This window comes from Chenopodium album, chromosome 1, assembly GCF_948465745.1.
Source record: "Chenopodium album chromosome 1, dcCheAlbu1.1, whole genome shotgun sequence".
Lineage (NCBI taxonomy): Eukaryota > Viridiplantae > Streptophyta > Magnoliopsida > Caryophyllales > Amaranthaceae > Chenopodium > Chenopodium album.
The window spans coordinates 2,193,170-2,217,269 of record NC_137834.1 but is presented as its reverse complement, the minus strand read 5'-3'; the positions used below and the strand labels follow the sequence as shown (position 1 = coordinate 2,217,269).

Here is a 24,100-nt window from a genome sequence, read left to right as displayed (position 1 = left end):
TTATTTGATTTGGTTACTTGCTTAGTAGTTACTTGAGTCTAGTTAATTAGTTGAACCATAGTCTCTTGGGATCCGACCCTTACTTGCCCGTCTACATAGTAGTGGTCTTGTTAGGTTATTTTTGTTAGGTACGCGACAAGCCTATCACTAACACCCACAAAACTGATACGTGTACGCAACAAAGACAAATTTAAAAGGCGTGAACTGAATATTTTATAAGAGAAAGAAATTAGAAGCTGAACTGAACAGAACTTATTATAGCTAAACTGAACATAACTTATTAGAGCTAAATTGAAAATAATCGTATGAGAACAGGCCCTAATTAGAAGCGACATGTAACATACTTAACTTATTAAATCAATTATCAAGAATCGATTTAGGAAGATAGATGCAAAAGGTTGAATTATTAAAAAAAAAAGTTATATATACCCGAGTTTTTTTTTAATTATTTTTTGCTCATTTAAAATCTTAGAATATCATAAACAAATTGTACAAAAAAAAAAAAACCTTCCGTGTGTCGGAAAGTCGACCCCCGAATGGTCCTGATGGAAGGTCCCCCTCTAACAGGTCACTATTACTCGTAGTATGTATGAATGCGGTAGTGCCAAAACCACGCAATAAGCTCACAAAGGAAAAATGCCGTTCTAGCTTTCGTTGTTATCTGTTGTCTCTATCCCATTCTATTTGATATTCTCCCATTTCTTTTCTGTGTACTCCGTACTTTCTTCTTTTTCTGTTATTATCTCACTGCATATTATCCGCTTTTCGTTTTTCCTAGGTTTTCTCTCTCTCTCAATTCCATCATCAAGGTACTCAGCTTCGATTCCCTCTTTCTATCTCTTTTTCATTGCAATCTAATTTATCTTTCATTTTCTTCAATTTTTTTTTGTTTAATTACTTCAATTTAGGGTTTTATATTGTCTGAATTTGTGATTTTTTTTTTAGAAATTTTCGAATCACTCAAATTTCGCTTTACACTAAGAATTTCTATTGAATTTCGAAATATAGCAAGTAATTATGAATTGTTGATCATTTGAATCTGTAAGTGCTCGAGAATAATGCGCACTTTGAATAATCCAGGAAATCCAGCAATTATGATGTATACTTCTTGTGTATTTTAATTGGAAGACGTGTTCCAATAAATGTTATCATAATTGATATTTTGACTATTATTAGTTAAAAATTTGGATATTTGTTGATTTCTTGTAATGTGTTTGAATTTTCGTATGAGTTGTAAGTGGTCCTTATCGTGCTTTCCTAGGAATGTGTATGCAAGTTGGCATCGTTTTTTAACAAGATAAAATATTTGTTTATGTACTGTGGATTGTTATATAGGGTGGTGTGTTTATACTTGTTGAGTCGTGTGTTCGATTCGTTGTGCAGAAGGAACCATCTATCTGTCTGAGTGTTGTATTCTTGTTTCGTTGGTGGGTTTGTATCGTTGTACGGGAGGAACCATCTATCTGTTTGAGTATCGTGAGTCGTTTCGTTGTGCAATTGTTGCTTCATTGGTATTTGCTATTGTTGATCCTGGTATTAACATTTCTAATGATTATTTTGTAGTTAGTAAATTTTGCTGAATTTTGTTAATATGAGTGACATCATGTTGTGTTTGTAGCTGATTTTTGTGTAATAAAACAAATTTCGTTTACTAGAGTGACCATCATGTTATGTTTGTACTTTGTAGCTGATTTTTGGGCAATGAAACTATTTGCAAGTCAAATATAGCACGATACAAATGTGATCATTAGACATAATATTTGTCCATATCAGTTCAGTTTGCAAGTCTTGTGGATTGGGGCGGGAATTTAGATTGTCTGGTTCAACCTAGGGATGGGATAGCTAAAGGCTAAAGAAAGAGGGACATGTTTGACTATTGCTCTTCGCTGTGTTACCATATATACAGGGACTGTATCTAGATACAACTGATCTAGGATCAACAATAAACCAAGTATAGAAAGAATTGGCTAAGATGCCTTTACTATCCTATTAATGAGATCATAAGCAATGTCTATCTAGTATGTATAATATATCAATGGAATTAAATGGCTTCCTTAAAGTTCTGTATGCTCCTAGCCAAGCTTTTTGAAGATTGGAACAGATTAGACATTCTTCTTAATTATTCTTTTCATTGTTATATGTGTTAGCTCTGGGAAATATGATATGCTTCTAGTAATAGCTTCTCAATATTTTTGTGTGCTTCATGATTTCCTTTTCTTTTCTGTATTATATTATTTGGTGTGGGAAGATAAGAGGAATTTGTGCACTTCTTTGTACCTAGGACCCTAATAGCTTTCTAAGCCTTGTGGAAGACTTTTGGCAATTCTTGATGCTTACATGTTGTCGTGCTGTGTGCAGAACTAAACTATGGGACAAGTTTTGGGATGCGTTCAAGTGGCTCAGTCGACTGTAGCTATTAGTGAAAGATTTGGAAAATTTGAAGATGTGCTTGATCCTGGATGTCACTGTGTTCCATGGTGCTTTGGTAGCCAGATAGCTGGTCAACTCACCTTGCGAGTTCAGCAACTTGATGTTCGCTGTGAAACTAAAACTAAGGTTTGAAATCATTTTTATAAATCTAATCAGCATCATTTGCTACTTTATTACTTTGTATTCTGATAGTCTTTGAACTAAGATTAAGAACTCAATGTCTCTTTTGAAAATGAATTGTTGATTCAGAGTGGCATGCCAATAACTTGTTCTTCAATGTGTTTCACAAAAAAATACAATCTTTTCAAAAAGTAATCAATGTGCTTTGATGCATGGATGCATTTCAAATTAGTATATAAAAGATACATGAGAATTGAGAAGTGAATAAACCTTGAGTTTATAATCTGAGGGAACAAACAAAAGAACGAACATTACATGTCAATAACAAATTGATATTCAGTATTTACATTTGCATTTGATAATTTACTTTCTTTCAATGAAGACGAGAACACATTAAGCTTTGCACATTTATGATATTGTATAAATTGTGCTTATTTCCAAGTTTAATTTTCATCTTATTTTGTTTGCTCATTTCTCCTGCAATTTGTAATTACTTACTCTTGGATCTCTACCATCTCTTTCTCTTTTTTTTTCCCCTTATTGGTATCTGCTTAATATATAACCTCTCCTCTTTGATATCTTCAGGATAACGTGTTTGTCACCGTGGTTGCATCTGTGCAATACCGAGCTGTGTCAGAAAAGGCTGAAGATGCTTTCTATAAGCTCACTAATACCAGGGAACAGATCCAAGCATATGTTTTTGATGGTATGTGTATAATATTGATTGAAGGGATATGGTTATTGCTTGGGCTTCAGGTGGCTGAAAACAGACTAGCATTGCTTGTTCATTGTAGATTAATACTTTAAATAAATAACATGTTATTTTGCTTTTGTAATAAAAAGGGGATTTTTATTATTTTTGGCATTTTGATTGGGCTTGTCTAGTGATCTAGAGCTGTTAAATTACTCCCAAGTGACATGTTTTGATGCTTTTGTTAAAGTTTAAATTGGTGCTGACTGCTGAGGCTTGGAATATCTGTGGACTTGCTACCAATATGCTTAGAGCCTGGGCTTCGGGTGGTATTTTAACTCTCTATCTTATAACTGTGCTAATCTGCACCATTCAATTTGACAGTTATTCGTGCTAGTGTGCCCAAATTGTACCTTGATGCTGTTTTTGAGCAGAAGAATGATATTGCAAAATCTGTTGAACAAGAGCTAGAGAAGGTAATCCTGTTTTATATAGGCTGTTTGTGAAGGCAAAATTGTTCAACAATGTAATATGTTTTTTTCCTTATGTTCATGGATTCATGCAGGCAATGTCAGCCTATGGGTACGAGATAGTTCAAACTCTTATTGTGGACATTGAACCTGATGTGAATGTCAAGAGAGCAATGAACGAGATCAATGCAGGTAATGTACCTTGGTTTTTACCTCACTTCCTTATTCCCATCATTGTCTTTTGTGGTATTGCTATTTTCAAGAGCGTTGTTTCTCTCTTCCAACTGAATGAAAAAATGAGGTCAACTTAATTGTGGCTTTCCATTCATAATAGCTGCTCGAATGAGACTGGCGGCAAATGAGAAGGCTGAAGCAGAAAAAATACTGCAAATAAAGAAAGCTGAAGGAGAGGCAGAATCCAAATACTTGGCAGGGCTGGGTGTAGCTCGGCAGCGTCAAGCTATTGTTGATGGGCTGAGAGACAGTGTGCTCAACTTCTCTGAGAATGTACCTGGCACATCTGCCAAGGATATCATGGACATGGTATTGATAACTCAGTACTTTGACACAATGAAAGACATTGGTGCCTCATCAAAGTCATCCTCTGTGTTCATCCCTCATGGCCCAGGTGCTGTTAGGGACATTGCGACTCAAATCAGAGATGGCCTCCTCCAGGCACAAACAATGGAGAAGTAGGATCAGTAGGATTGTTGCTTTTATCAAGTTTGTGTATATACTATATAGGTCCAGTATGAACTTCAATGGAGTAAATAATGTTCAGTATTGCTTGGTGTAGTATAGAAATCATAGATGGTTTAATTTGGCATTATAATGTTTATAGCTTTGATTAAGTAACCAACATAACTTACTAGTTTGCCAACATAACTTACTAGTTTGCCACACATTCTGGTAAGTGGTGTTGGTAATGTTTGTGGTAATGAAATTTATATATTTTGCGGCTTTTTCAAAGTTCATTTTCTCATTGTTGCTTGTATTACGCGGCTTTTTTAAAGTTCATTTCTCATTGCTGCTCCATACGAAGTATTAAGTCGTCATCTATGAAACTCTTGAGATTCCTTCTGTTGCACCCACTTCACAACTTTTGAGCTTAGTATGAGCCTTTAAAACGGGATGATAGTTTAATCCCACACACACAATTGGCTAAAATCCTTAATCAATGGCAATTCTGTGTATACCTTTAGAGAAAAGTGAATAAATGGCAATTTGCAATTTTGAAGGGTGAATTTGACACTGCTGAGGGGTTTAAGTGTGAGTTTGACACAATTAATCACATTCGAAATCAACATTATTTCTCTGGCGTAGATGACTTTCGGGTAATTTCAGGTTGTACGCCGTTTGATCTACTTACACGCAATGCATCAAAACTGTCTTCTTTACCAACATTTTAAGCTTAAACACTCCGCTAATAATAATATACCTTCCAAGTTTAAAAGTAGCCACCAATGACATCAGTTTGGTCAAGCTATCAAACAATTAGATACAATGTAGGCCATTTTTCAAAGTTATTTGTAGCACAGCTGGACTCTTATTCTCAAATGCTCAGAAAATAATTGATACAGAACAAGCAGATGAAGAGAAGATATGGGATGGAAATTAAAATAGGTAAAGAAATAATACAGGGGGGAAAAAGTCATATACTTGCAAAAAAAAATCTCATCAGTGAAACTTGGCTCATAAAATCTCATCGAGTCGAGATTAAAGAATCCATAGACCAAGGGCTGGAAACAAAAGGCAACTGGTACGCCACCAGCTAGAATTATTTTTTACAATTGACCACCAAAATGACGCAAGTCAACAAACCCATGAATACATTCCAAACAAAAAGTTCACTACAAGTCTTCGCCTAATTATTTTCCCAAACAGAAACCATCAAGATCATCTCAACTGAAACTATCAAGATCATCAGGCACTTTTCAAGGCTTCAAAACCAAGCCCAATCCAAGTTTAGCACTCTTTTCAATGGCACTTGTGTCGACCTCACCAGAGAGAGTGACAATTGATCTGGGGCGCCATTCGTGCTGGATAAGGGCACTTGCCTTTCCATAGTTGTTAACACGAGCCTTGACTGAAGTCAATGGGTCCAATGCATGTTGAGTACCAATGGTGAGTGTATTTTCATTACTTGAGAAACTGTGGTTCAGCTCTGCACCAACAGCTGTGTTGGTCAATGGACTAACAGTATGATAGTATGAAGCATTCAAGATGTCCAGTTTGTCATTCCTGCAGAAACCCAAAAGTAACAAGGTTCAAAAGCAAATCCCCAGCTATCATATGAATCCAAGATTATTCCCAAGATCAAGGCATACTGTAATAATGACAATGGGCAAACAATATGACATTATTAATGCATATGAGCTAACAATGTGACATTAATGAATGAGTATGAGCTAACAATGTGACATTAGTAACAATATGGCAATTATTAGATCAAGACAGCTGTTGCACTTCTTTTATTTCTTTCATCTCTAAACAGCTAATAGTGCACGTGGATAAAGCAAATTATAATTGTATTACAGAAGCTACTTACAAGTTCACGGATGCAATGAGATCTTCATTGGTAAAGCTCACTCCAGCATTGCACTTGGTGAAATTTCCAGAAGCAGTGTCAAATGAAAGGTCAGTACCCAAAGAAAGAGTACTGTTTCCAATAACACCCGAAAAGTTAACAATGGGGTTTGCTGTCAAACCAAGGCTCGTGCTGATACCAGCATACTCATGCAAATACTGGAGTTCAACCTGTTACCATAATGTATAATCTAAGCATTAGAATAGCCATCCGGTATCTTGAACTTTACTACTAGCTTTGTTGGGGGGGGGGGGGGGGGTGTTAAAAACAAAAGGTATTTTTACCTTGCCAGATCTCTGATCAGGAACACGAAAGCTGAAAATAGCCTTCAAGCCAGGGGCAGGCTCATCAACAGTAACTGTGGTGAAAAGCTAAAATCAAAAGCGAAAGACAAAGACAAAAGAAGTTAGAAGTCCAGTTTACCAGAGAATCCAAACTTTTACAAGTAAATAATCTAAAACCAACAAGGCTATCTCCACCAAAATTTGATAATTAGCAGCCATAATACCTATGTAATCATGATTCCAGAATCAATTGGTAACACAAATATACATATAGCACTCACATTGGAGTTGGTATCAACTTTCACGTCTGTGGTAATATTTTTGTTTACCAGCTTGGTGCTCACATCAGCCAAAAACAACTCACCCTTCTTTGTCCCAGTAGAAGTAATAGCCTGAAAGAAACAAACTAAAACATTAAAATTGAAACAAGCCATGCATTCTGATTAACCATTTCTCTACAATATAAAACAATAATTCAGCAATAACCTGCACTGCAAACATACATTTTAATTTGATTTCTCTCATCCTAACTCACAACCCTAAGAAATACAATGCTCTTCTAAGAAATGCAATGCAATTTCTGATCATATTACATTCTTTTTGCAATCCAACAAAAAGGGCAAGCAGAGTTTACTCAGTAATGTCAATTATTCAGACCAAAATTCATGAAACCTTCCATTTCATAACAAGTGCAGAATAAGAGACGATATAATAATCCGAAAAGGGATAACAAAGTAAAAAGAGTCTAAATCCCATAACATTAGTAGAGAATACAGAAGTCAACGACTACATTCGAACACGCATAAAACACACTCAAACAAATTTTCACCATCTTTATAATCATACATAACCCTCAATTGACTACTTAGAACTTATCCGTCATTACTCATTTGACAAGCATTAAACAGCTGAAACCCGAAAGCCATAACTAATCTCAAATTGAACCCTAATTAGAAATTACTGCGTACCCATCAAATTTCCCCACCTCAAGATTTTGCCCAATTACATAAACAGTCCCATCAATCCAAGATATGAATAATTTAAAACCTAGAAGCATCATTTAAACAAACCCTAAAACCCATTATCATCCAGCTCAAATTTATTTAATTATTCATCATAAACCTAATCATTTCCCCCAAATAATATAAATAAGCACAAACTAATACACAATCAAAAGCATCAAATTCAAGAACCCAGAAAAATTGAAGGGAGAAAGAAATAAAAATGGCGAAACTTACAACTCCATTGGCGGTGTAAGTGGTGAGTGTGAACTTATGGTCACTCTGATAATCCCTGTACAGAAGATCTACAACAGCAAACAAAAATTCAAAAAAATAAAAACCCCATCAAAAATTAACAAGAAATTAAACCCAAAAAAAAAAAACAAAATCAGAAAAAGGAAAAAGGAAAAATGAAGAAAAAGAAATGAAACCTCTAGCTTTTTTGCCGATGTCAGAGTAAAGTCCAGGACCCTTCACCATATTTGAAGATTGTCAAAGCTTAGAAGAGAGAGAAAATGAGGGTTTTGGGGTGGAAGAGAGAGAAATGGAAAATGAGGAAGAAATGAAAAATGAGAGAATCAAAGAATATTATGAATGCGTTACCTCTATGTGGTGATGATGTGTAGTTGTGGCTGAATTTTGAATTACAAAAATAAATTAAATTGGAAATTGAAAACCCTAATGCAATCTTGACCGTCTGATAAAGTGGGTGTACCATTGTTGTGATACATCTAGCTGTCTATTCTCTGTGATCATATTCATGGCTGTATTGTGGGTCTTATGCCCTTATTGCCCTTATTTATGCCAAAAAAAAAAAAATTATAAAAAAGAAAAGGTGTATGCAAGTATGCAACTCTACAAGCCTACAACCACACACATTACACATTTTTGTAATGCATAACTAAGGGTATGTTCTCATACGTTGAAATTCAGTTCAGATCAGCTCCTAATTTTCTTCTCTTATAAAATATTTAGTTCAGTTCAGCTCAGTTCAGTCAATGAGAACAAGCCCTTTAAATGAATATTTTATAAGAGAAGGAAATTAGGAGCTGAACTGAACTAAACTGAGCTGAACTGAACTGAACTGAATTTCAACGTATGAGAACAGGACCTAAGAGTCTGTCCTGATTGACTGGACTGAACTAATTGGAACTGAACTAATTGGAGCTGAACTGAACTGGATATTTTATGAGAGAAGGAAATTAAGAACTGAACTAAACTTATTGGAACTGAACTGAACTTGTTAGAACTGAACTGAAAATAATCTGAAAAGAACAAGCCCTACCTCCATATTTTATTACAGACTACTTTCACCTAAAACTCCGCGTATAGAGAAATGGAGCAAGTATTTAAAAGCGGAGGGTGTATTGAGTTGCTTCTAACTTTTTAAGTACTAAAAGGTAGGAGTAAAATGGTAATATACTAAGAAGTGCTTTTTTAATTAGCTTTAATTCAAATATTTTAAGGTTATGTTTGGAAACATGATATTCATTTCAAATGTTGGAATTGAATTTCAGAATTTAAAATCTCGATATTCAATTTCAGTATTGGGTGTTTGGGAAATATCATAATTAGTTGAGCAAATTAAATTTTAGCCATTTTTAATAGGGTACACTCTAATGGTCGAGTAAGAAATTCGAATCTCACTCCAATGGGCGAGAGAATTTGTGTATGATTCAATGGTGAAGAACCCCTAGGAGAGAGAAAAAATTGAGGAAAGGATGAAACTCTTGTACGACATATGAGAGAAAGAGAGTTGGGCTTTTTTGATGAATATTTTTAGAAATTAAAATTGACAGATTTAGGATTGAAATTTCAATATATCAAAATGGCAAATTTTAAGATGCACTATGGTGCACCTATTTCTAGGTGCACCACGCCTATACTTTTGAACAATTAGTAAAAAAATCTGAACAATTGCAAAATTTGAACATGTAGTAAAAACATCTGAACATCGCAAATTTTGAACATTTAGTTAAAAAAATCTGAACAATTGCAATGCATCATGCCTATACTTTTGAACATTTAGTAAAAGAAATCTGAACAATCAAGAATTTTGAACATTTAGTTAAAAAATCTGAACATCACAATTTTGAACATTTAGTAAAAAAATCTGAACAATCGCAATGCACCACGCCTAAAATTTTGAACTTTTAGTAAAAAAATATGAACAATAAATTTTTTTGAACATTTAGTAAAAAAATCTGAACAATCGCAAATTTTGAATTATTACGAGTCAGACAAATTTTGAACTGACTCGTAATAATTCAATAGTTTTGTAATATAAACTGAACATTTAATGTATACAAAATGAACATTTCTTGATAAAATATGAACATAAAAATTACATGTTTATGTTCAATTTTTATGACGTGTTCATATTCTTTTTGTAAAATGTTCATTTTTTTGTAAAATGTTCAATTTTTTTTTACTAAATGTTCAAAAGTATAGTTGTGGTGCACCTAATACTAATTGTATCAAAATACACTCATGTCTTTTTAATCTTGGATTTGGGCCAATTCCAATTCCCAAATTCTAAGCATATACAAACAACATAATTGGGCCAAATTCAGAATTTCAAATGAAATCACTATTTATCAAACATTTATAGACTCATAGTCTTATATACAATAGCTAGTACAATCAACAAGTCAAAATTAGCTAATATGATCAATTTCAACTTTTAGAATTTAGTTTTTTTTCACCAAACATGACCTATAAATAAAGTACTTTATTTTCTTTTAAATTTTTTTTACATAATAATAGAGCACTTTATTCATTCCATTCTTTACGATAAAACAAATACAGTTTAATTATTGGACATTTACATAGGAACAATGGACATGCCATATTTAGGTCTTTGCATAAATCTAATAAACTTGAAAAAAAAAAAAAAAAAAAAAAAAAAAAATCTACTAATGAATTGAACAAAAAAAATAGAATCTAGATTAAGTTTCCTAGATCTTGTAAAGTAAAATTTGATGATAACCCTTTTATTTATTTTTTTTTTGTTAACTGAGCCTGAAAGATAATAACCTTAGTAGCTATGTAAAAAGTTTTATTTTTTATATGGCTATATCTCTTTCACTCTCATTGTTATATATTCACCTTGGATTTAGGAATTATTCTATAACTAATGCTAGACTAACTTTTACTTCAACTTGTATGCGTCCATGAAACTTTTGTACCACTGTGTTACATGTACATGAGAGTACCTTAATTGTTTAACAAATCTCAAAACTAGTTTAAACCCTGAATAATGAACAAGTTCTCTATAATTTAATATAAGATGAAAATTCAATTTTTAAATTTAGTTTTCTTATTTTAAGTGTATAAGGCAGTACTTTGGTGCTATTACTGTTATATATTATTCAATATTTTTTTAATTAGGTTTGTTGAGGTGGGGTTGGGCGGGTGGCATGGATTAGGGGTGTCTATAAATTATGATAGTATGATGAGGTAGACAAATTTGGGGTGTAGAATGATGGTAGTATATCAATGAGAAATAACAAGTTGATCTTATTTATCAACAAAAGAAACATATCAAGGAATATTTCGGACAATCTATTTACTAAAAGGGTAAGGATAAGTTTATTGGGAACTAAAGTAGAGTCTTAGAGTCAGAAGATGAGTCTCACTCCAGACTCAGACTCATGTGTTAATGTCATAAAAGAAACATGTGAGACTTGGAGTGAGTTTGGAAGATCAAAACTTATTTCTAAACTTTGCATGGGGAACAAAATGCAAAAACTTTTAATCCCGAGTCAATCAATACTTGTCACCTCACCTAACAATTCTTTTTTTTTTTACAAAAAAAAATCATTAAAGATATTTTTTATAAAAATATAAATATATTTTTGAGAGGATAAGTGAGTCTTGGAATAATGTGTAAATTTGAAAAACTCTTGTATGAATCTGAATAATAAAAAACATTTAAAAGTAAGTGAAAAGGTGATGTGGAAGAGTCTGGAGTATGGGAATAAACTTGCCCTAAGAATGTACTTTTGACATGGTTGATATTTTCTCAAGGTTAACACCGTTTCCTCCATTGAAATACTCCTACCTCCACCTCCTTCCTCATTCGCTTGATCTCCACCATTTCCAATACAATCTTCAATAATAATAAGCTCAATGGCAGCTTCAATGGAGGGCTGGTCAACTCCTGGAGTTGACCATGCCCTTAATTTTACCCTTCATTCATAGGGTTTTTGTTTATTTTGATGGCAAAGTTGCCGATCATTGGTGGAAGTTAAAGATGAGGAAGATGGTGTCGGTGGAAAGTGGACACGATGAAGATGATGGCGTCGGTAATATGGTGGGTGGAGACCGGGTAAGCTTAAATGGAGGAGGCTTCACGATACACCGTCAAGCCAACAAACAGAGTTAACTAGCTGTGCAATTTAGTTAATTAAGCTTCTATCCTCATCACTTTTTATGGTAAGAGTTCGAATACAAACAACACATATCTAATCTGTCTCATACACTATTGCGTTTATTCACATACATAGTTATATGCCACAAGATATAAATCAAAAACATTAATAGGGGCTCCCTATATATTACGAGTAATTCGATTTACTTCGATTCAATTCAAAAGAAATGGGCCCATATTTACCCCAAGTCCTCCCTAACATCATAAATGGCTCTACAAGATCTTCTCTCTTCCAATAAAATAAGTTTCACCTCAAAAAAATTCATGTACTTTTTATGTCGACCAGATAAAAAAAATCTAAAATTAGTGTACCATGAGAGAGAAAGCGTGTGATTGCGAAAAAGTTAAAGAGATGAAGGTCCCATTGAAAAAGATCTATGAACCAAATTGGAAATTATGGGCAACATTATTAAAAGGCATAATTCAACTGAAAAATCCAGGAGATAGCCAATCCAATCCATTCTTCTCTCTTTCTCTCTCTTTTTTAACCTCCTGATCACCTGGAAAACCTGTATTTAATATGCCTACTGTTGCAATTGAACCGCTTCTTCATCATTCTATCAGACAACCATGTCCCAGAATTAATCCAATTAATCCTCGGAAATTGCTACCCTTTTCACTCAATTTCAGTTCGAGGGCAGCTAGAATTTGTGGGAGTTATTCTAGCTATGGACGTTCAAAACCCCTTTTTGTTACTGCTTGTTCTGCGACCAGTACTCTTCCTGTTTCCTCACAACCTACTGAAATTGTTTACAGTGAGACATTTGAGCTGCCATTGGTACAAAAGGTCTGAAATTTGATTACCCAATTCTTATTTTTATGTTTGATGAAATGGGTTTTTGTTGTTTGATGGAAATGTCTATTATTTTTGCCTAAATTGGTGTGATCATAATTTTGCTTATGGGTATCTTATATTTTGGTTTTTGTGAAATGAGTTATTCTTGTTCGATGATTTTTTCTTTTAAATTTTTTCATGCATTTTGTTGAGTTGAGGTTGATGATATTGTTGAATTATATATATGTTTTAAAAAGTTGGGTTGTTTAGTTTTTGGTAAAATGTTTATTAGTAAAGATTTTGATTGATTTGGAATTGTAAAGGTGGAGGGCAAGATATGCATTAGCCTGGATCAAGGGAAGGATGGAGATAGTTGGATATTGAAAGTTGGGTGCACTCTTCCAGGGAAATGGGTTCTGCACTGGGGTGTGAATTATGTGGGTGACGTCGGAAGGTAATTTCTTTCCATCTATTGTTTGTGTTTGACATGTTTGAATGTTAAGGGTTTCTTAGTACGAGTTTGGTTATTATGATCTTTGTTTATACTTGTATTTGGTTAATTTGGATTTTCTTTGAGAATTGCAATGTGTGCTATTTAGACTCTTTATTTGAACCCGTAATAATTTGTCTGACCCTCTGATTCATGAATTGAGCTGGTCTTGTAGTTGATGTCTTGATTCACACCCATACTCTTTTTCTTGTTTCCTATTTATTTGGTAGGTTGATTTATTCATTTGTTTTATTATTTAAATGGATGTTCAGGGAGTGGGATCAACCTCCAAATGAAATGAGGCCTCCAGGTTCTGTTGCTGTTAAGGTATTCATGATTTTAGTTTTAGAGCTCGTAATATCTTGGAGCTACTGTTTTGTGTGTATATAGTTTAAGGCTATTTGTAAAATTTCAGGACTATGCTATAGAGACACCATTGACACAATCATCCTCCTCTGAGGGCTGTCTTCATGAAGTGACCATTGATTTCAATTGCCACAGTAAAATTGCGGCTATCAATTTTGTGTTGAAGGTCATTCTTTCAACTTTTAGAGCTTGTGTATTTATACCCTTATGCTTTGGCTGTATCTTAGTTTGCCTTCATGTTCACCATTTAAACAGGATGAAGAAACTGGATCATGGTATCAGCATAAAGGGATGGATTTTGTGGTCCCTCTTGTTGATTATCTCTGTGATGATGAGAATGTTGTTGGAATGAAGAAGGAATTTGATTCATGGCCAGGTGGAATATATCATGATGCCAATTTTTTCACTGAGGTTTATTGTTTGGCTTTGAACAGTCTGTTGTCTGTTGACTCTATTCATTCCATGACTAATACATGAACGATATCAATATTACCTTTAACTCTTTAAGAAATACAATATTTATTACACTTCTCTATGATGTTGTTGCTTACTGGTTCTCACTTACAGCATATAATTGTCAGATACTCCCACTATCCCACTAAGATGCCCCAATTTCCTTTTATGGTTTTCCTATTGTGTCCCATACTCTTTTTGGAGTAGAGAGATAGACGTAAAAGCTTGGAAAAGGACAAAGTAAGAATCCCACATGCCAAACTTCAACGAAATTTTAAAAAAGTGAATTCCCCCCTATGGGGCACTCAGTTAGATTTATATTCTATCAGTGGGATCACATTGCTTTTCTTGGTTTAGAATTTTTTGAGTTACTAAAAATCTAAAATAACTTCTTCCATTGGGTATTTGGGTATTATATGAAGCATGCTCTTCACAGTTATCTTTGTACTTACTGAAGTTATTGTATTGTGCACTTTATGATTTGTATGTCGACAATTCTATATTATATAGTTAAAAAGATGGTCAATTTAGTTTGTAAATTTTTAATACTGCAGAACCTTCTTCTATACCAGATTAAGCAACTGATAGCATAAAATAGCCAGTACATAATCTGGGTTTGGAAAGTTCTAATGAGTGAAATTTAGATTGTTGCTTTTCTTTGAATTTTCTGTTATTTTCACACTGCAATGTCTGTTGGGATTATAATAGCTGTTCATTTGGTATTGGCATGACTAATTTGGCCTCCTAAGTTGATTTTCTGAATGAGTGGCTTTAATATAGATAAACAGTTCTTGTAAAACAAAATTTTAAGAACATGATTGCTCTCTTTATGCTTTAAAAACAGATGTATAATGGAGAGGGCTCTTATGAACAATTTCCTGTGATCTTGCTTGATGTAGGAACTTTTGGACAGTTGTCTAATATGCTTCTTGAAAGCGATGGACCTCTGTGTAATGTTGAAGGCATTGATGAAGCGTCTCCTGAGCTTGCTTTAGCCAATCGAATACTTGAAGGGTTTTATGAAGAGCAGCCTATAGTAAAAGAAGTTCCTGTTAGCAATTCACTGTTTGTCTCTGCGAGAAAATGCTCAGAAACGGATAAGAATATCGTCTCTTTGGAAACTGATTTGTCAGGGGATGTTGTAGTTCATTGGGGAGTATGCAGAGACAATCCCATGAAATGGGAAGTACCAGAAGCACCACATCCACCAAATACCGAAGTATTTAAGGACAAGGCGTTGCGCACAAAACTGCAGGTATGAAAAGAAGTACAGAAGGGTATATCTGGTTAAATTTAATATAGTGCTATATCGCCTATATGTATACATACTGTTGATTAGTCTTCTGGTCCATACCTCAGTGTCCTTTTCATTCCATCTAAAATATAGGTAATGTTACATTGCCAATAATTATAATCTGCATTTATATTCTTTGTTTCCTATCTCCTCTCTGCTGGTTAATTTCAAAATAATTTTCTGCCCCTACTACCTTACAAATTTACCATTAGCGCGTAATTTTCTATGCTCTTGTTGTTACTAACTGTCCACTTTATTGGCTTGCGATCACAAGGGTGCTAAATATATAGATATCTGAAGCTAAGCTGTCTATGGTATAGGACCGAGTTAGTAAATCATACGGTTTTTTTTTAATTACATCAGGACAATGTTTGTTTTGATCCATTCTTTATGATACCATTTCTTTTTTAATGAATTGTCTAATCTCCAGCCTCATTCTTGTCTTTTGCAGACTAAAGGAGACGGATTTGGAGCTAATGGACTTTTTACTCTAGATAAAGAAATTACCGGATTTCCTTTTGTCCTGAAGGTGAATGATCAAGTGTGGTTAAACAATAGAGGAAATGATTTTTTTATCCCTCTTTCCAGGGCCCAAAGTGTGGGTAGTCCATCTGATGAAATAGATAAGAAGGTATCTTCAGAGTCATTCTCTGGATCTGTGACAAAGGATGAAGACCCACCAATAGAAAATCAAGAAATTCTTCAAACTACTTTTACAGATGGAATCATCAAAGAGATACGGAAACTAGGTACTGACATCACTTCTGACACGAAATGGAAAAGAAAAAGTAAAGAAGCACAGGAAACTATTCTGCAAGAGATCGAGAAGTTGGCTGCAGAAGCATATAGTATCTACAGAAGCTCTACTACAACCTTTCCTGTAGAAGCTGATTTAGAAACTGAAGAGTTAGAAATTCCAACTGAAATTTGCTCTGGGACAGGGAGTGGTTTTGAAATTCTATGCCAGGGGTTCAATTGGGAGTCCCATAAATCTGGAAGATGGTACATGGAGCTCCTCGAAAAAGCTTCTGAATTGTCATCACTTGGGTTTACTGTAATTTGGTTGCCACCTCCCACTGAATCTGTATCACCTGAAGGTTATATGCCAAAAGACCTTTACAACTTAAATTCGAGGTTAGCTTTGTCACCTATTAGTATTTTGGCTATAAGTGAAATATTTTTCAGCTCTCTAGCTTATTATTTTTCTATATTAGAAAGCATGCATTTTACTCTCCAGTAAAGATGGAAACTTAGTTCATTAATGTGCTTTTGACATGCAAAGTTTAGACGAGTTCATGACTACATTTCTTTTTCTGGCTGTCACTACTTTGGGAAATAGATATGGTACAATTGATGAGCTGAAGACTGTTATCAAGGCATTTCATAAAGTTGGTATTAAAGTTCTTGGAGATGCTGTTATAAATCATCGTTGTGCACACTTCAAAAACCAAAATGGTATTTGGAATATTTTTGGAGGCCGCCTTAATTGGGATGATCGCGCAGTTGTTGCTGATGATCCTCATTTCCAGGTTTCTACAATTTTTATTTATTTTTTGTATTAAAGTGCATTATCCATATACATATTCTTTCTCCTTTACATCCAGTCATTGGTTGGACTTTCCAAAGTAAGATAATGTGGCAGAACTTTTACCTAATTGCAAGATTAATTGAGTAACCATTGTAATTAGAATTTACCTGCTGTGTTTCCTAACTGATGGAAATAATTATAAATACCTCAAGGTTGACTTAAACATTTGATGGGAAACTTAAGAAACATAGTGACAAAGTAATAAATGGTTTTATAAAAGGGATTTCTATAAGGTTTTGGACTTTTGATTGCAACTAGCTTGCCCCTTCTAAGCAGTTTCTTGTTTATTAGTCGAGATTTGCGCCCCGTGAACCCATATATATACCCGTTGCTAATAAACATTCAATTATGTATCAATATTCTATCTGACAGCTATGTGTACTGGCATCAATTAAGGATGCAACTTTTATGGTTTTTTGACACTTTGGTGGTACCTATTAAGTTTGCGTAGTGGATTTCTCTAGTATCCAAAATACTATGTGCATTTTATGTTTGCATTTCAAACTTGAATTTGTGTAATAAATTGCATAGTGTACTCCAGACTCCCAGAGACTTGCAACATGACAATTATGTCATATTATCAATAGATTTCTCGATCTAAATCCCCTTTTTATTTTTTATTTTTATTATTATTATTATTATTATTATTATTCTTATTGTTATTGGTTACCATGATTTGAGCACAGATATGTTCCTATATGACTAAGATTTTGGTTGTGCTATCTAGGGTAGAGGCAATAAGAGCAGTGGAGATAACTTTCATGCTGCACCGAACATTGATCATTCACAAGATTTTGTAAGAAATGATCTTAAAGAATGGCTACGCTGGCTGAGGTTAGTCATTCACTTGCTCGGTGTTAATTTATTATCAAATTGTTCTATATCTTGGGTTTATACTGAAGCTACAAGACTAATTTAGCAAATAATAGATATTTAATATTAGTGGTTTTCTAGGAATATCATTTATGATCTGCATGCTTTGTGCTATGAAATTACTCTTATTTTTCTGGTAACATAAAATGCAGGAAAGATATCGGCTATGATGGCTGGAGGCTTGATTTTGTGCGTGGATTTTGGGGTGGTTATGTTAAGGACTACATCGATTCTAGTGAGCCCTACTTTGCTGTTGGGGAGTACTGGGATTCACTTAGCTATACGTATGGAGAGATGGATTACGATCAAGATGCTCATAGGCAGAGAATCATTGACTGGATTAATGCTACTGGTGGAACTGCGGGTGCTTTTGATGTCACCACAAAAGGGATTCTCCATTCTGTATGTATCTACTACCTCCGTTACATATTAGTTGCAACTTTTGTCAAAACGGGGTGCTACACATTAGTTGCAACTTTCTATTTTTTTCCTATTTTAGTAAGTTTTTTTAACAAAAAAATACAAAAATACCCTTACTAAAAAAACTTATAAACATAACTAACTATCTAAATCAGATTTCATTAAATTCCTAATCTAACTTATTAACATAATATTTTCACCTAATTTAACTCATCTAACACATAAATTAAAAAAACAATTCAATTCCAAAAATCATTCAACTCAATCAACTCCCAAGAATTATCTGAACACGACCTTCACAACCTCGTCGCTGCCGCATCTAACCACCATTGTTACCGTTGCCGCCGCATCCACCACCACCGTCAACGCCGTCGTTGCTCATCACCATATTCAAAGTCGCCGCCTACTCCTTCAGTGTTCCTTTCTCACTCCTTTTCTCTCTCTCTCTTTTTTAATAGTGTAGATCTGATGGTTTGAGGGGTAATTGGGCTAGTTTAGGGTTGTTTATGGATGGTTTAGTGTGATTCAAGGTGAGGAAGGGTAGTTTTGGGTTGGTTTAGGGTAAGTGTGGGTTATCTTGCGGCTGAATGAGGGTGGTGGTTTTGGGGTGGTTTATGGCGAGTGTTGGTTGCTTTAGGGAGGTTCGGCTGTGAGAAGTTGGTGTCGGTGTGGTTAGAGTTGAGAGGGGGTGGTTTCGAGTCGTTTGGGTTGAGAGGGGGTAATTTTGGGGTTGTTCGCGCTGCGGGGGGTGGTTTTAGGGTTGTGAGATGGGTGGTCGGCCTGATATGGGTGGTTTCAGGCTGAGAGGTGATGATTTTGGGGTTGCTCGGGGTAATAGGTGGTGGTCTTAGCGTTGTTCGGAATGCGTGTGGGTGGTTTCTGAGTGGTTCGGCCTGAGAGCAGGTGGTTTCAGGCTGTGAAATGGGTGGTCTAAAGGTGGCTGATGTTGAATGTTGGTGTGGTGTGGTTGTTGTTGTTGGTGGTGGTCATCTTTTTAATTACCTCCACTTTCTCTCTCCTACCCTTAATTTACTATACTTTAATTCATTAATCAACCATTATGAAATTTGTCTTAGAATCCGTGTCAAGCTCAAAGTTGCAACTAACTTGAAACGGAGGTAGTATTCAAGTTCTAGAAAAGTAGAAGATAACATTTAATATATCTTATCAGTCTCATAGAGGGTTATGCTACATTGCTATCCTGTTATCTCATTTTATTTCTAATTCTATAATACTTTGGATTGCTATGCCTGCCAAGCTTCAGATAAACAAAGTATGTCTTTGGTTTATATTCTGCCACATTTATTATTTTCCCTTGGCAATCAGCACTTGAATTCATTAATGTATCTGATGTATAGATGATTTGTTCACATGTATGGCATTTAGGATGGAGGGTATTAGGGCGAATAAGTGATGGGAAGAGTTTAGAAAATCTTAGGTTGCATTTTGGGTAATTATTTAGGACTGCAATTTATTTCTTTAGTATTAGGGGGAGATGCATATTCTACCTTCCCTTGGGCAACACTGTAACAATCATCCCCTTTGGACATGCATGACAAGGTGGTTATGCAAGAAGATGGAAACATATTTTAAAAGAATCTTATTAGATCTCCTTTTTTGGCTAGCCTTTTTGACAAGTCAAGTTGATCAGTCGCCACATCTGCCTACTACATATTTACCCAGTGTTTAAGGTACATTGCTTTAGTTCATCCTGTGCCTTTCTCCCCTGCCAAAGTCAGCAATAAGAAATCATAGTCAAGTGTTTTTAACACTGTTAGACCTATGAGTGAGGAAATATTATCTTCTCGGTGAAGTACTCTAATAACTTTATTAATCATTCTCTCATACTTTGCCTCTCCCCTCTTCAAGGTAAGCAAAAACTAGAACCATGCCTTGTTCAAATTGTGAACTTAATGATGTAAAATAGAGTGATATGACAGAGGGAGAGGTGAGTTTCTCAGGAGCCAACATGCATGCCATGTTCAGTATCTCTTGTTATTGTTGGCTTCAAGCATGTTGTGATATTCTTAATTGACTTGCATAGCTTCTTTTCCAGTTCAATCATCATACTTAAGTACAAGAAGATTTTAAATTGTACTCATTAACTGATGTCACTTGCCTCAGGTCCTGGAGAGATGTGAATATTGGCGTCTGTCAGATCCGAAAGGAAAACCGCCTGGGGTTGTTGGCTGGTGGCCTTCTCGTGCTGTCACCTTCATTGAAAATCACGATACTGGTTCTACCCAGGTGCATGCTTCTTTTTCTCTGTTTTTGTCATGTCCATGATCGAGACTCAAGATTGCAAAATTGATTTTCAAGACTGTTTCCTTGTTCAATGTTCTCAAATTTGTGGTCTATTCCTTAAATTGGTGGATAATGCTTTGTTTCCAATTGTGCTCCAGTCTCTTACATCCCCTATATGTTGGCATTTTTTTCTGCATTTATTTTCATTTTTGCTAAATTCAGGATTTTATTCATTTTACGCTTATCTTGTTAATTACTTTGGATTTTTTTTTTTTTTTTTTTTAAATAATCTTTCTTGAAATGTTTGCTAGGGAAGAAAAGATAGGTATTGACGTATTTTATCCTTTGGAACATGCATGTTTTTTCACTTTTTTGGAAGACTTATGGTCGTTATGGATACATGCATGGTAATAAGCAAAATTACCTTAAATGATGGCCTACCTTCGAAAATGATTGATTATGAAAGTTTCGTAGGTAAATTTATCAGAAGATTTCATTGATTTTTCCAAGGTAGCTTCGATTTTTAGAAATGATGCTAATATGTAATGATTTTGCACTTTCTCAATCCAATGGATGTTATGAAGGTTAGTCATTTGTTTTTGGATATTGATTATGTAAGATATCCAAAAGTGGCACATTTATTCCCTGACTTCCCAGGTTCATACCTGATGAATTCTTTTTCTCATTCTGTGTGGTCTATTTCTTACCATTTCTCAACAATAAGGATATCAGAAATGGCCATATCATTTTAGCTATGAAAGTCTCTACTTTATAACATTGCTCTTCCATTTATGTTTGAAAACACGTTATTTTTGTTAGCTAAATTGCAGTTTCTCACTGTCTTTACTTGTATGCTTCTGCGAAGGGTCATTGGAGATTTCCTGGTGGCAAGGAAATGCAAGGTTATGCTTACATCCTGACTCACCCTGGAACACCAGCAGTTTTCTATGACCACATCTTCTCAGACTACAAATCTGAAATATCTGCACTTATCTCTGTCCGAAATAGAAACAAGATCAGCTGCAGGAGCCTTGTAAGTATCTTTTAAGAATCTTAATTATGTGAGATTCTCCGTAAGTTTGGTCATGTTTTTATAATTTATTCAAGTCACAAAAAGATTTTTTTTTAGCTATCTACCATGTCACTGATAAGTTTCATATGGTACTGTAGTTATAGACCTCTAAACTTGACCTTATTATATATGTGGCCTCTGATAAGTGAGAACAATGCTCATTTAAATTGATTTAGTCTGCACTAGTGCTCCCTGTTTCCAATTACAGTGCTATATAGACTTCCAGGACATGGAGAACAAAAGCAGATAGGGATATATACAACTGAAAATTACCTGCTGGATTTTTTCAGGTTAAGATAACCAAAGCAGATAGGGATGTATACGCAGCAGTTATAGATGATAAAGTGGCCATGAAAATTGGACCTGGTCATTACGAGCCACCAAGTGGGCCCCAGCAATGGTCTGTGGCTGTTGAGGGCAGAGATTACAAGGTTTGGGAATCAAAGTGAGAAATCCCTGAATTTTTTAGAATCAAAGTGAGGAGCATATCAGGATGGAATTTCTCAGTGTAGATCATGTAGTAAAGTAACCCTCACAAATACACAGGGTCGATATTTAATTGTACAGGAAAACCAGGAAGGATGATTTGCATTGGCAGAAATTGGCTCTGCTCTGTAGTGTATCTGGCATATTCTTGCAATCTACTGATGATTGAGTATGAACTTGATGTTGCCTTTCAGCGTGTAAGTGTGGTAGTATATATGGTCTGTATCTACATTCTTTAATAAGCAGAGGATGCAAGTTATCCTTGTACTGGCAAAAACTGTAATACCCATTTTTCTACATTACAGCAGGATAATCATGTTTATTCACTCTGATTCTGAATAAATGTATCAGTTATTCTGTCTACTTTTTTGCACTCTATTTAATCATAAACTAGTGTGTATCTCGGGCGATGCACCGAGTTTTACTTTAAATCTCAACAAATATTATTTGACCTATAAAATATAACTACAAGTATATAAATAAAATAAGGGGAGCAATAATAATTATGAAACCAATTAAGTGCTCTCAAATTGATGTTTAATACAAAGTATTTAGTATGTTTTAATTGAATATGAACATAATTAAACGATAGCAAAGATGGTTATAACATTAGTTTATTTCTTATTGGTCTTGTGGATGATGTGGCATATAATACTTGTGAAAGGTGATGTGGCATATATCTAATACACGTGAAGAGTGTCATGTGACACATATTCCGTTTTAGGAACGCTTTTTAATAGATGAGTATGGAGATATAGATTTGTTGGGTACAAATATATGTATCAGGCATGTATTCTGGTTTGTCTTAAATTTCTACACGAACATACTAGGTAGAAAACACATCAACTCAGCATAGTGGGTGGAGATATCATCCATCCACCAGGTTGTTTTTTTGATAATCCTAAAGTACATGGTGTAATTTGATAAACAATGAGCATAACCAGGAGCTTATAAAAGACTGAGCTTCCAAAATCCAAGTATGCAGTCTGCTGTGTTCCTATGTTTCCAATTAACACTAAGCCAAATCAGTCGCTTGGTCTAATGGTAAGGGTTTGGCTTCATGATTAAGGTAATGAGAAATTGAGAAAAATCTTTCTAGGGGCTATTTGGGGGTGGCAATTCTCTTATACTTTCCTCTCTCTCCTCATAACCAGTGACCTGGTCATCCATTGGCCTCACTCTAAGGAAACCCATGTTTTTGTTTTTTTAAAGCAAAGAAACCCATGTTGAATCAATCTAAATTTGGAAAATCTAATACTCCCTCCGTTTTTAAATATTTGCTCCATTTCTCTTGGACACAAATGGTGATGCTAATCTTTGATCACTAATATTTTTAATTGTCAATCCATGCTTGCGCCAAATTCAACTATAGTAATATTCAAAAAATTTATAATCTGATCATCTGATTAAGGATATAAAAGATTAACAGCCGAGCCAATCAACAACTACATTCAGAGTTGTAATATTGTTGCTGCTGCAATGCCTGCAAGAGGGTGTCGCTACTGATTGTAGATTATAGGCTGCCAAATTTATTTTTCATTTATTCAAAATCATATGTATATACGTAGTACTTGTTATACAAGTATATAGAAATTGCAATGAATGTAGATATTTTATGTATATATATATTTCAGTTTCTCTTTTTTTTTTTTTTTTTTTGTATATACATGTGGGGTAGGGGTGGTTAATTGCAGTAACCATGGTAAGTTGGGAGGTAAGGGGTATATGGTAGCATTAGGAATTACAAAAGTTTTACGTATTTCATATTATGGTAGCCATTAGGAATTACAAAAGTTTTAGGGTGTTATTATAATTTGATATTTATTTCTACTCAATTCCCTTCACAACGCAAACAAAAAACTGTCAATATTTTATTGTATTTCCAATTTTATTCTCAATCTTTTAATCCCCAAACCCCTCCTAATCCCACTTACCAAACACCCGTACAAGTAGTAATTATCCCTATAATTAATTTTTTATTATTCCTGTTGAACGTATAATCCTTCAAAAGATAAAAAAATAAA

The 24,100-nt window shown here is 34.6% G+C and overlaps 3 protein-coding genes across 5 annotated transcripts; 2 read left to right on the top strand and 1 right to left on the bottom strand.

Annotated features, from left to right (window-relative positions):
* The first annotated feature begins 654 nt into the window (after positions 1–654).
* On the top strand, positions 655–4,693 carry LOC145639786 (hypersensitive-induced response protein 1-like). Of its 3 annotated transcripts, none has more exons than XM_081691114.1 (6): positions 655–809; positions 2,359–2,556; positions 3,136–3,256; positions 3,626–3,717; positions 3,807–3,903; positions 4,046–4,693. In XM_081691114.1, exons 2-6 carry the CDS (start codon positions 2,368–2,370, stop codon positions 4,405–4,407), a joined length of 861 nt encoding a protein of 286 aa, XP_081547240.1. In that variant the 5' UTR covers positions 655–809; positions 2,359–2,367; the 3' UTR covers positions 4,408–4,693. The 3 variants fall into 3 exon arrangements, with proteins under 3 accessions (XP_081547240.1, XP_081547257.1, XP_081547248.1); XM_081691131.1 differs by lacking the exon at positions 655–809 and adding an exon at positions 1,365–1,476; XM_081691122.1 differs by lacking the exon at positions 655–809 and adding an exon at positions 1,385–1,533.
* A 674-nt stretch (positions 4,694–5,367) lies between these two features.
* Positions 5,368–8,176, bottom strand: LOC145639776 (mitochondrial outer membrane protein porin of 36 kDa-like). The gene is made up of 6 exons (XM_081691102.1): positions 8,015–8,176; positions 7,821–7,888; positions 6,864–6,974; positions 6,583–6,669; positions 6,260–6,468; positions 5,368–5,952 (listed from the first exon to the last, which is right to left on the bottom strand). The coding sequence occupies exons 1-6, from the start codon at positions 8,061–8,063 to the stop codon at positions 5,646–5,648; spliced, it is 831 nt and encodes a 276-aa protein (XP_081547228.1). The 5' UTR covers positions 8,064–8,176; the 3' UTR covers positions 5,368–5,645.
* A 4,205-nt stretch (positions 8,177–12,381) lies between these two features.
* Positions 12,382–22,439, top strand: LOC145639766 (alpha-amylase 3, chloroplastic-like). The gene is made up of 13 exons (XM_081691093.1): positions 12,382–12,802; positions 13,114–13,244; positions 13,553–13,607; positions 13,696–13,812; positions 13,902–14,022; positions 14,999–15,354; positions 15,845–16,527; positions 16,733–16,922; positions 17,709–17,815; positions 18,007–18,256; positions 20,399–20,521; positions 21,384–21,551; positions 21,881–22,439. Exons 1-13 carry the CDS (start codon positions 12,536–12,538, stop codon positions 22,037–22,039), a joined length of 2,727 nt encoding a protein of 908 aa, XP_081547219.1. The 5' UTR covers positions 12,382–12,535; the 3' UTR covers positions 22,040–22,439.
* Positions 22,440–24,100: the final 1,661 nt, after the last annotated feature.